We start from the raw sequence: 13,515 nt of genomic DNA on the forward strand, positions 1-13,515 counted from the left end.
ATGAGGCCATTAGTGTGAGCCCTAATCTAGTCTGACTTGTGTTTTTATAACAGGAAATTTGGACACAACGAGAGACACCGGGAATGCACATGCATAGAGGAAAGCATGCTCTGTGTGAGGACACAGTAAAAAGTGGCTATTTGTGAAGCCAAGGAAAAAGACTTCAGAAGGCCAACCTTCTGACACCTTGAGCTTGCAGCTGCAGCCTCTAGAACTCTGAGAAAATAAATTTCTATTGTTTAAGCCACTTAGTCTGTGATATTTTGTTAGGCTGACCTCATAAACTAATATAATACATAAAATTAATGAGTGGCCTGTTTTCTTTTTTTTTTTTTAATTAATTAATTAATTTATTTATTTAATCAAAGAGAGAGAGAGAGAGCAGAAGCAAGGAGGAGGGGAAAAGGAAGAGGGAAAAACAGACTTCCTGCTGAGGAGGGTGCCCCAATCAGCGCTCTATCCCAGGACCTTGGGATCACAACCTGAGCCGAAGGCAGAAACTTAACCGACTGAGCCACCAGGTGCCCCCCTTTTATTGTTTCTTTAGGGGTCTAGCAGTTTATACAAAGAAACTGACTTTTTTCTGTTTTTCACCTTCCGTACAGTGTTTATTTTTTAGTTTTTCATATTAACATACATTGTATTACTAGTTTCAGAGGTAGAATTTAGGGATTCATCATTTGGAATCCATCTTCTTACCATGTGCTCATGAATCCCTTGTTTGCAGTCGCCTTACAATGAGGAAGCTCACTTCCCTCCTGCTCAGATACTACTTAATACAGATGGTAGTGCCACTTTACTGAAATCCTGCTTGATTTTGTAGCTAAATTAAGTGAAATACAGTGAATATAGTCAAGTACCTGACAATTAAAATTCTGTAGTATCTCAGACCATCATAATGAATAGTATGGTTATTATGAAATCTAAAAGGTATAGAGGATTTAGATAAAAAATGATTGTTTTCTTGTGATCTACCTTTTCCTTTTGCAAATTGAATGCTAAAAAAGAATGGTTAATTGACAGTTTTGGTTATTAAAGTAAAAATAAAATTCTTAAGACATATACATGATATTTTACCCCATTTCAACTTAAGAGCCATTACACTTGTATATTAAGTTACCTATTCAATCATCTTCCATTTGCAAATTCTAAAAATAGCCTTCATGAGCATGAAACTTTGCATCTTTTAATTTATGGGCTTGAAAAAAGCCTAAACTCCTAAGTGTTATCTTTTTTAACTAGCTTATGATTAGCACAGCTGTTATTTTAGTTCATTGTTTTATTGCTTTTGTAAAGAGCTTTGGGAATTTTATGAAGGTGCTAAGCTTATAGTGTATTTTTAATCACCAATTCAGTTATCATTATCTTTGTCAGTAAAAACAGCACATCTGTAAGCCTACATTGGCATTCAAATAGTATACATAAGCAATTAACAGTAAATATTAATAATGATATTGTCAACCTCTAAAACAGAAAGGCAGAATGATTAAGTTAAAGAAGCATATATAGTTCTCTTAAGATTTTCTCTGACAAGTATCATTTCAAATATATTTATTGTTGAGATATTTATCTGGCATATTACTTATGACTGGCATACCTAGAGGTTTTAGGGCAATACATCAACCAGTACTCTGGGGGCGGATCTCACATTGTACTCTCTTAACAATAGCTGGCAGCAGGTAGCATTCCTTTCCTCTGTGTTTATTCTGAGCTGCTCCAAGGTCAAGACAATGAATATGTGATCCACCACTGTGTTTCCTCTGAAAATTCATAGATTTCTCACTGTTACTGTAATCTACATGTTTCTTCACTGTGTTAGCATGAATAAATACGTTACTGAGCAAAGCAAGGGAGACAAGTCTACTGATACTCTAATCTCTATGGCTAACATCTGAGTGTTGGAATGATACTGGAAAGCATCAGGATTCAAGTGCTTTGAATAGACTTTGGTCTAGAACTGTTTCTCACTTTTGTCATTGTTCCCAGGTCCTTAGCACAGTGCCAGGCACCCAGGAGGTGATCAATAAATAATTTTTAATGGGTAAATTAGTGAATGAGCAAACTGAAAAATATATCACCACTCTTCATTAGGAAAAATATTATCAGTTGCTTAGTCAACAGTGATAAATGGTACTGAACTCCATCTGGCGAAATTAAAACAAAAAACAAAAAACACATAGGCCACTTTGCCTCAGGCTCAAGCAAAGCATTATCAAGATGCAGAGAGAGGAGCAAACACAGACACACATCTGTGAAATAAGGAAGCAACAGCAATTACATATATCTCATAACCCATCAAGCAGTTCAAACAGAATATATAAACATGGTGTCTATGCGTTTACCTCCCCAGCCCTCCCCCCACCACCAGTGATAGGACATTTGAAATCTTAGGAAGTCTCCAGAGGAAATGCAAAATCAAATGAAAAATATTGTGAAAAGTTCTTGGAGGAAATAAATTTGCAGTCCAGTTTTGAAGGAAGTGTGAGCTCTCATTTGGTAAGAAGTGCAAAACTGATAGATTAGGAAGCTACGGTAGGAACTTGAAATGCCTAATGGAATTAAGGGACAGAATAATGTGGGCAAATTTTTTAATGAACTCATACAATAGAGAAACAGGAAAACTTGATATAGTATATGTAGAAATGTTCTAAGAATGCATTAAGCATACTGCAATGGTTCATTTCTGTAAATAATATCCCTGGGCCCTAGCAGAAGGGAGGCTGGCTCAGATAATGGCCTCCTGAAGTCAGATTGTTGTACTTGCCTACACAAGCCTAGTTAATAATCTTTCAAAATCTAACCACCTGTGAGTGAGACATTGAGGAAGTGGTAATAAATAAACTATTTTACTGCACCTTAGGGAAACACACTCATAATTTTACCCTACCTGAATCATGGGAGAGTAACTGTGATACTTCAGACATGGTTTTCTATAAAATCACAGGCTTTAGCTGTACAGGTGAATTAGAGAATCAAATCAATCAATAATGTTGAGTAAAGAATAAAATGATAAAACAAAACTTCTCCCTCTATTACCTGGATCATTAAGGTAAGAGTGGGTTTTATAAAGAGTACATTTTCTAGATTAGTGGTTCTTATCCTGTTTAAACCAAGATAAGCAGTATCTGTTGACTGAATAAATAACACGTTTCACACCTTTTTGGGAATAAGTATAAGTGTTATGATACTTAGAAAATCAAAATTTCATTTACAAATATTTCTGACTTCAAATATAGCACAAAGTACCATTTCTGTAGAGGCAGGAGCAGTTCTCAGAGAAAAGGTGTTGGTTAAGGCAGTGCAAAATGTGTCAAAGGGTATTTGTTACAATGTTCCTGGTTTGGGCCATTGTATGCTTTTTTAAACAAAACGAAAAGTGGAATTCTTCAACAATGTTTTCTGGTAAAATACATTCTTCTAACTGGAAAAGGTTAGGGACCATCGAACTAGACAATTGCTTGGATCTGTGCTGACAGTTGTGACTTTCTAGGATCACAGGATTAAAGAGCATCTCAGCAGATTTGACATCTTTGGCTGTCTTTGTGATTGATGCTCATCGCAGTAGCCAGAACCATGATGAGACTCTCCCCATCAGTCATTAAGGAAGGCTGTCATTTCATGCATATTGCCATAATTTGAGGACATGTCTGAATAGTGGAAGCAATGAAACTGCAACATGGCCAATCCCGTAAATTTAGCCATTTATCACATGTTACAAGATCTAGAGTCAATGGCCAGGGTGATGGATATTAATGATGGAGATGACTTGATTTAAATAGTTTATTGTCCACAGGTATAACTTAAGTGTAATTTATTTCCTTTTTCCTCAAAATAACCATGGTTAAGACTGGGAAGATTAACTGTCAGAAATTACTTAACTAAGAAAGAGAAAATGATTTAGTTTATCCCATAACAGATTTAAATTAGATCAGAATTGAAGGAGAAAAATATAAAAATTATGAAATACAAAGAAAATGAAAATATGGAAGAAATACACACATCATCAAGTCATTAGTTCAGATGAATCATTTTGCTTAGTATATAGAGCATAGTTAATAATGGATTATCTCCAAAAATGCTTGAAATATGGCATTGCAAAAGGTAGTTCTGTTCATTTTTAAAATTTTTTTGCAAAGTCAGATAATTTTGAGAAAAACAGTACTGTAGAAGGTACCAAAATTGCTAGACACAGCATCTCAGTTAAAAATAGTTACAAATAGGAAGCTATCCTTGGTAGAACAAAAAATAAACTTGAAAAAAAAAAGTTTTGTTTCAGGGAATCAAAAATCTCTAGCAGAGACGAATGGCAAAACCCTTAAGTTGAAAAAGAAAAGTAAAGAAGCTTAGACAGGGCGCCTGGGTGGCTCAGTGGGTTAAGCCGCTGCCTTCGGCTCAGGTCATGATCTCAGGGTCCTGGGATCGAGTCCCACATCAGGCTCTCTGCTCAGCAGGGAGCCTGCTTCCCTCTCTCTCTCTCTGCCTGCCTCTCTGTCTACTTGTGATCTCTCTCTGTCAAATAAACAAATAAAATCTTTAAAAAAAAAAAAAAGAAGCTTAGACTTAGAATTAAAACTAGATTGAAAACAAAACAAAACCCTGATTATCATAAATGATTTTTTTAGTAGTAAACTTCAGAAGATATTTTAAAATTATATATTCAAGTTAGATTAGTGAATTATTACATAATAAGGGCCACATTCTACCTGCATTTATAAGCCCAGCTTCTAATAAGTGAAAGCATGTATTACGTATTCCTTTTGAGATGTTTACTAGTCTTAACCCTCTTCTTCGAAAACTAGTCCCATTTCTGTAGTGGATGCTAGGTCCCAAATTTGAACGAGGTGGTCCTTCCCTGTCATCATAGCAGATAGGACTGAGGACAGAGTGAAAGAGATCTTCCCTAAGATAGGTAGAGCTGATTCTCTAGAGAACTGGAAGCTGAAGCAGTTAATTAAGGGCTGGAATAGGAAAAGAATGGGCAGCCAGTTCAGGGCTATGTTTGGGCATGTGCATGTGCAGAAGCAGAGAAAGTCATCTGAGAGAAAGGGAGGAAGAAAGAAATGCAAAGAGAAAATGAGAGAGAGAGAAAGAGACTGAGGGACAAAAGCAAGAAAGGGAGAAGGGACGTACATGAGAAAAGCAGATACTCAGTGAGAGACAGCCCCATGAATCTTTCTGTTGTTCTATATGGCTACAGTTTCCCATGAGCTTTGATTGGTCCCCAATCTGGGTTTCTGAGATCTTTTCCCATAGTTTTTATGATAATCTTTAATTTGCATAAGGATTAGGCTATGAGTTAAATTTAGGGCATGGAGGAAAGGTAAGGTTTTGCAGAGGTTGGGGGGAGAGCTAAATATGAGGCAGAATCATCACATTTCTTTTAAGTTACTCTATTTGGTAATTTATTAAAATACAATACCTGCATTTATAGACTCTGTATGTTAACACATAATAATGAAATAAGTAGGTTTAGTAACTTCTCCAGGTCTTATGGTTTCTTAGTGGACTGGAATATAATTTCCGATCACATAATTCTCCTATCAGGTTTTACTTAATCAAAACTTTAAGATTTTGAAACAGTTACCCAAAATTAGTCTGAAGTTCTTCCTCTACGTAAGGTGTTTTTGCCTAAGTAAGCCTGATGTGACACAATTTGTACTTCTGGTAGAAATACAGATGTTAGAAGAAAAACTGTAATAAGATGCTATCTTTTGTCTACAAAACTGAAAAAAAAAATCCCCCCAAAACCTAGAGTTGATGAGTGTTTAAGGAAATGGGCCATCTCACACTTGGGTATTTGAATTATAATAGGAAATACACCAACACTCATTCATTCAGCAAATATTTATTGAATGCATTCTCAGTGTCAAGCACTGTTCTAGGCGCTGAAATTTAGCAGTGAACAAAACAGACAAAAATCTGCCTGCATGGAACTTACATATTTTTCAAAAAGTTTAAAACTGTACATATCCTTTTAACCTAAAAGTGGTAGTTTCTAGATGTACGTATATGTATTTTTTCCACACAGTGAAATACTATGTTGCACTTAAACACATGTTTTTAAAGAATATAATGTTAGGTTAAGCATTAGTTTACAAAGGAGTAACTACAGTAGTTTCTCATCCTTATGAAAAATAATTCAAATAGTTTAATAGTGAGATGAGTACTCACACACATATGTTTTTTAAATCAAAAGAAATATATATGAAAACAGTAATGGTAGTTGCCTTTATGATAAGATTATAAATAATTTTCATTTTGCTCATATCATGTCTCTAGATTTTCTGTAATAAACTTGTAATAGTTTGGTATCTTTTGCCTCAAGTTTAAGATACATGATGTTTCACATTTTTGTATTTTTAAGATTGAGAATTATGAGTTCAATGTGGGCAGGAATCTGTCTGTGTTGGAGCCTTAGTTGAATCAATGAATGTGCTAGTGTCAAAAAGAAAGCATCCATACTTTAGGCAAAGGAGTACATTGTAGTACAATTGTCACTGTGCATGTTTAACATTAATGATGCCTATAAGCTGATTAATACTTTTGTCCCTCCAGTTGAGCTATTTGTTTCTAAAATGCCACATGAATTTTAACTTGTTTGGATCCATATATATAGTTTAAAGTGTCCTTTGAGAAGATGAGCACAGTGTACCTAAAAGACAATTTAATTAAAGCTAGTGGATCCCTAGCAATAGCTTCTCATTCAAGCCTGAACAGCTCTGTGTCCAAAGTTTCCATTGTATGCATTTTAATTAAGGAAAACAAAACAATAGAAAATAGAAAAACTGTAAGTAATATATGAAATTAAACTGTCAGTCTAAAAGATGTTAATAAAAAGTTCAAGTTTTAGGGTACATTACAGTGAACATCTATTGTTTTTACCCCTTGGCAAGTATATTTCCCACTCTGGAAGATAGGACCTGCTTTCTACAAAAACTTTTCCTTTGGGGAACCCCCTCTCCACTCATGTCATCCATGTAGTTTTGGCCCACAAACCAAACTCTAGAGCTGTGTTATTCAATGTCGTAGTGGCTATTATTTTAAATCTAAATTGCTTAAAATAAAATTTAAAATTTTGTTCCTCAGATGCATCAGGCATATTTCAGGTAACCAATAGCCACACATGACAAGTGGCTACCATTTTGGACAGTGCAAATTATAGACATTTCCATCATCACAGGAAGTTCTTTTGAATCGTGCTGTGGAATTAAGTAACTTGGGAAATCCCATGTGACTCGCCATAGTGATGAGTTCAGAGGACACATGATCCAATCAGGTTAGTGAGAGCCAGGACCAGGACTTTTGTAAGGGTTGAAAGAGAGAAGTTCTCCATGACTCTATTGGGGGGGGAGGGGGAAAGGATATGAAATTGGAGCTAGTGCAGTTTACACAAGGGACAAACCTGCTGAGTACAGAAACTGCATAGAAGAGAGAAATGAGATCATGGTAATGTTTCTTGAGTCTATGAACTGGCAGTGACTGAAGGCTATTTACAGATTTTTAAGTTACAAAAGCCAATAATTTTCCTTTTGGCTCAAGATCATTTGGGGGCTGTTTGGTTGTTTAGTTATGTAACTGAAGAAGTATTGACTGAGATATATAATCGAAGGTGAATTAACTGAAAAGCATCGTAGTTGTCTCTTTGATGCCACCAGCAACATTCGAAAATGATTCCAAGCACAAAAAAGATTTTGAGTCAAACTTTGTAATTCAAATACAAGAGTGATATATAATTATATAGATATATGTAAGCTGTTGCCAATTAACAAACAGAACTCTTGTGTGTAAATTTCATGTCACTTCTTCTCTGAAAAGCTGTTACCAAATCAGTGGAAGTAGATTCATATAATTGATAGCTTCTTAGAATCTATGAACATGATACATATTCATGTGAATATAGAAAACTATGGGAGGACAATAATTTTTCCCCCATTTTCATCAACTTATATATTCTCAGACTTGCTTTACTGGTGTATCCATGTTTATGATCTTTTGTATACTGCTTGAAGTGTCTTGTGTTTCATTTTGGTGTAGCCTTCTTCTATCCAATAATTGGATACGTAGTCTTTTCATATTTAGTCATAGTTCTTATGATGATATAGAAAGAAATTTGTGTAATTTATTGCTAACATTTTGGTGTACCATATTTAATTTTATATTTCTTTTCTCTTATTTTTCTCCCCTAATTTACACCTGCTATCACTGGCTTTGAAGGTCCAAAAAAGTAGTTAAAATGAACTGTAAAGCGTAGGTGAGGAAAATGTAAAGACCCAGCTCGTTATCATTAAATAAAGAATGCTTTAATTTCAGTGCAGGTCTTGTCAAGTATTTTGTTTGTTTGTTTTCTCTGTAATACAGCTAGGAGAATCATTGTGTCCTAAGTTGAGCTGAGTTCTCCACTTTCGCTCTGATGGCTTTCGCAGCAATTTGTTTGCCCATGGTTCCATTCCATTTTCATAATGAAATATAGTTAACAAAGATGAAATGCCAAGAAAATAGATGTGTTTCTAAAAATGGCAGGGATTGGGTGGGGTAACGGGACGTGTCTTCTAACAGAGTTTACAAAATTACATTTTCTTCCATTTCACAACTCTTAAACAGACTAACCAGGTAGAAGACAGCCCATTTTCAGAAGGGCTCCCTCAGGAATAGGTGGGAAATATTAAAAAAACACTCTGAGTCAACATGCTGACAGTGATCAGGAAAAAAAGAACAAACTCCACTAGCATTTGGGCTGTATACAAAAAGCCATCACATCCCCAGACTTAGGGAATGATATATGATGCACCTGGAAAAGTGCGTTCAGTTTGGATAAACTCAATTCCAGAAATATGTAGAAGATTGGAGAGAGTTAAGAGGGAAAAAAATGATGAAGTGACTGGGGAGGTGAGGTTGGGAGGGGGCTCGGGAGGAAAGATTAAAGCAACTGATCAAGTAACTTTTAAGATCTGACATGATAAGAGCCAACAAATATTTTAAAATAGCAAATACTATTGAGACAGAGAAATTATTTGGAATGTCAAAAAACCACAGGAAAATAAGCAATACTGAGAAATCCAAAATTCTGGCTATGTGGGGGGAAAATGAAAAACAAACACACACAAATAGTAACTTTTGAAATAATTCTCTTGAGGAGACCGTAGGAAACTTTAACTCATGGCAAATTTACTACTAACTACAAAGAAAGTCATGGGTGTTGGAAGATGGTTGTAAGGAATGGGTGGTGGGTGATATGACTGGAGACATTTTCCCCTACTTAGTATTTCTACAAATCTACTATAATATGTAAATTCAAATTTATATTGAACAAGGGTATATTCCTTGCCATGCAGTGAGGCTTAAACCAAACTTTTAAAGAACCCATTATTATTACACAGTTTGCCCTGGGATCTCTGACTAACATAGGGGAGAAAACAGTTTTTAATCTGCAGTTTTCCAAAAACAATTCAATTAAAAATAATAAAAAATCTGAAATGCTGCCCACAAGGGTTAATAACTACAGAGGTGTCCAACAGATATTCAATCACAAAAATTCAAATGCTCTTTTTATTAAGCCTCTTGTGTCTTTTTCCATGGCTAAACCAAGATAATTGTTTTGGGGCTAATTTCTGAGGCTATTTAATAACACCTCCTGCTAGACTTCTTATGTAAACTCAGCAAGAGGAAGCATCCAGAGTAATAGAAAAATAGTTGTGCTCATTTTACAGCTCAAATTCATACTTTTCTTTATAAAAGAGATCCTGCTGTTTGAATTTGGCAACTGCCTTACCAACTACATTGGGGAAGATTGGATTAGGAGGCAAAGCTGACTATGCAGTAAAGTCCCCACTCTCTAGCAGGATTTTTATGTAAATTCCATTACAGTTCATACTTTTGCAGATAATGAAATGGATACAAAACACTTCAAGGTTTCTAAGTCAGCAAAATAATGAACAGGATAGCCTGTAAACTGCTTTAATACATTTTTGACATTTGGTCACTCATAAAAATGGGCTTTATATTTCTTTTTTCATGTAAGTTTTCTTTTTTAATGCTACATTCTAACAGCTCATAGCTCTACAGGTTATTGCTAATGTGTGAACATGAACTACAAAGAGTTCATCGTACTTTAAATTTCAGCAAGTGGCAAATTTTGCATTATGTTTTCTTAGGAAAACAGGGACAATTTTTTCCCCCCAAATGTCATTACTTTAGACTGAAAAAAAAGCACACATACCTTATAGACTAATGGCAGTGCCAGAGGGATATGCTTTTGTAATTAACTAACCAAAAAATTAAAATTATGTAGATTGATCTATAATTATTCTTTTATATAATTTGTGATGACATGTATGGGTAAAAGTGTGTTTTCAAAAGACTAGCCCCTAGAGACAATATGTTTTCAGATTTCCAAATGGATCTTTTTAGCAATAGTCAATGACTATAACAGAAATAGTCAAGAAAAATATTATGTAGCACAATGTATAAAATGTATTCTTTACCTTCTGCTATTGTCATTTTAGTTCCATATACTGCCTGTGCTTGAAGGTGAAATTCCCATTAGTGTCAATGGAGAATCCAGGCATGGGGTAAAAGAAACTTAAGACTTTGGCAACAATGACACAATTTTCCAAGTGAAGCAAGAATGTGGACAAAGTACCCATTTCAAATATAAAGCATTCTGGTGATCCATTATCCCATTAGTGTAGCTGAACTTTTTAGGAAAGTATACTCATCTTTATTCTGGGATGACTAACACACATGTAATATTCCCTTTGGTATATTCAACAATTTCAGTCAAAATAGGAAGCCTATTGACATTTCACCTCATTGCCAAGTCAAACAAGATTAGTCATATGAACTGAGTCTCACTGATAGATGATTTTTGATGGTGAAATGTCAAAACATGATGCATGACCTTTGGCTTGTAGTTAGTCTTTTGGGAACATGCAATGCCCTTCTCCAAAGAGAAGCCCAGCCTCAGGTTCCTGTGGGGCTATGCAGGGAATCCTATATGACTGGCTCATAATTTACATTTTAAAATGTTTCACTGTCATGGAGCTCTCAAATGCACTCAGGTGTTCTGGAAGCAAACAGTCCAGGACTATACATTAGGAAGTCCTGACGACTTAAGGGAAACAGCCAGATTTTAAAATAAATAAATAAATAAATAAAAATGGGGAAGTAACCATGCTAAACAGAGGCAAAAGGCCCACAAGCACTGGTAAGAATATTGAGTGCTTACTTGGGCTTATACTGATTGCTTTATATGCATTATCCCATATAAGCCTTGCACAGTCTTATAAAGTAGGTCTATTATTGTCCCTATTTTACAGATGAGAAGATTGAGGATTAAAACCATATACCACTCTATTTTTTCTGAAGATCAAATGCTCTGTAGTAGAGTTGGATTTTAAACTTTCTTAACCACTTTAAATACTGTCTTTCCCTTCAATCCTCCCCAACACAATCACTACCACCAGCAGCAAGAAAGTAATTTGCCCTTTATACATACTTTTTGGGGGTTTACATTGGTTTTTGTAGTTTTATTCTTTTATGCTGCTTTTGATGGTTTTTAACTCGGTTTAATTCAGGTCTTAGATTATGATTTTGTTGGTGGTGGTGGTAGCGTGCAGCTCTTTGTACGACCCCGGCCAATTACAGTTGGTTCTGCTCTTATTTTCCTCCAAGAGATTTTTTCTTTAAAATTGGTGACCCCATATGGAAGAGAAAATAGAGATTCCTTTCTTTGTTGTTGGTCTATATGACTCTAACAGTAACAAAATGTAATTTTTGGGAATATAATTATATTTTTAACGACAATAAAAGCAGCCAATGAATGTATGCACACTCATCTCAGTCCCTATGCTAGGTGCTTTGGGTGTAGAAACTCATTCAACACTCACACAACACTGTGGAGTAAGTATTATTGTGACCACTTTACAGATAATGAAATGGAGCTCAAACAATTTTAAGAACTTGTTTAGGATTATAAAAAGTCTGTAGCAGAACTGATCCAACACATATCTGTCTGCCTCTGGACCCTGTGCTTTCCATATCCAGGAATATTAACTCCTCCAAGCTACTTTCTTTTAGGCTAGAAATAAACTTTTTGGATCTGACAGGTTCTGTTAGAGACAAAGAGTGAAGATCATTAGCGTAAGATACAGTAGCATAACTGCCTTTCTTTCTTCCCTTCTTATCACTTGCATCTTCCTTCTGTCCACTCTTGTCCCATTTTTATGTGAAATGATATTATGTATTCCAGTACTTTGAGCAATTGTGATTTTGTGGTTTTGGATGTCTGGCAGCGATTGTCCTAAGTGAAGGGAGGAAACAAACCATCCCTGACGCTAGTAGTGCTAAGCCTACTGGTGTCTGTGGGAACAAGATGCCTTGCCTACCTTGATCTAGTTGGCCTCAAAACCTTAGCTTTTAATTATAATACCAGGTTCTACTAATGTGTACCCTGGACCTAAGAACTCTGCTTCCTTTGATTTCTGTTCCTCATTATGTTATGTGTCCCTGGTCTTACAAAGAAACAATAAAAGAGAAAGCAGGGGGGATAAGATATAGTTCTCCCAGCACTTGGCAATTTGACATGTATGCAGATCTGTATTTATCTCTGTCTCCCCCTTTTGAAGGTAGGCTTGTGGGGGGGGTACCGTGCATGTCAAGTTGCATTAAGTACACAGCACGCTCTTACTCAATGCTTAACATAATAATTCTCATATTCGTTCAAGAGAAAAGCCTTCTTTTCTTATGTCCAGCCAACTGAAAAGATTCATAAGGATGATTTAAAAAGATTGAAAGGCTACTCTAAGCACAAAAATTTACAAGATACACAGAGAGAGAGACAGCAAAATCTCACAGTGGTAAAAGACGCTCTGAGTTGTTGCTCTTTCTCTTGTTTAGACCTAATGTCTGCATAAAATGTTTGTTCAAAGCAGATACATATTGCGTCACTCAAGAATATATGTATGTCTCTTCAGAATTAAAAAAAAGAAAAAAGAGAGGAGCCTGGGTGGCTCAGTCGTTAAGCCTCTCCCTTCAGCTCAGGTCATGATCCCAGGGTCCTAGGATCGAGCCCCTCGTTGGACTCTCTGCTCAGTGGGAAGCCTGCTTCTCCCTCTCCCACTCCTCCTGCTTGTGTTCCCTCTCTCACTGTGTCTCTCTCTGTCAAACAAATAAAACCTTTAAAAATAAATAAATAAAAATGAAGAAAAGAAAAAAGAATAACATCTGTTTGTTAACAAATCTGTATTTTTGAGTGGCCTGTTCAGTTGAAAGTTTCTAGTACTTTACAAAAAACAAAACAACCCCCCCAAAACAAAAGATCTTACTAAATTAGCTTCTTCTAGGAAATAAATCTGGATATGATCAGAACAGTCAAAGCAAGAAGCAGTAAAATCCAAAAATAATATTATAAATAGCTTAAGTCATTTAACTTTATGTAAATCTATGGGGGAGGAAAAAAATGAGAGCAGAAAAAAAGATACTGAACAAAGCAGGTTAAAAACTGGGAGGAGAGAACTC

At 35.6% G+C, this 13,515-nt stretch overlaps 2 protein-coding genes across 3 annotated transcripts in view; one reads left to right on the plus strand and one right to left on the minus strand.

Annotated features, from left to right (window-relative positions):
- The window catches only part of LOC125097376 (translation initiation factor IF-2-like), a 69,702-nt gene extending 69,456 nt beyond the window's left edge, over nt 1–246 (plus strand). The window contains exon 5 of the mRNA XM_047724927.1: nt 54–246. Within this exon, the coding sequence (XP_047580883.1) occupies nt 54–129 (76 nt within the window). The 3' untranslated portion in view covers nt 130–246. The remainder of the gene's footprint in view (nt 1–53) is intronic.
- Nucleotides 1–13,515, minus strand: part of ADGRL2 (adhesion G protein-coupled receptor L2) — a 388,797-nt gene that overhangs the window by 259,561 nt on the left and 115,721 nt on the right. The gene's annotated exons all lie outside the window — the stretch shown is intronic.

Source organism: Lutra lutra, chromosome 4, assembly GCF_902655055.1.
Source record: "Lutra lutra chromosome 4, mLutLut1.2, whole genome shotgun sequence".
Classification (NCBI taxonomy): Eukaryota; Metazoa; Chordata; class Mammalia; order Carnivora; family Mustelidae; genus Lutra; species Lutra lutra.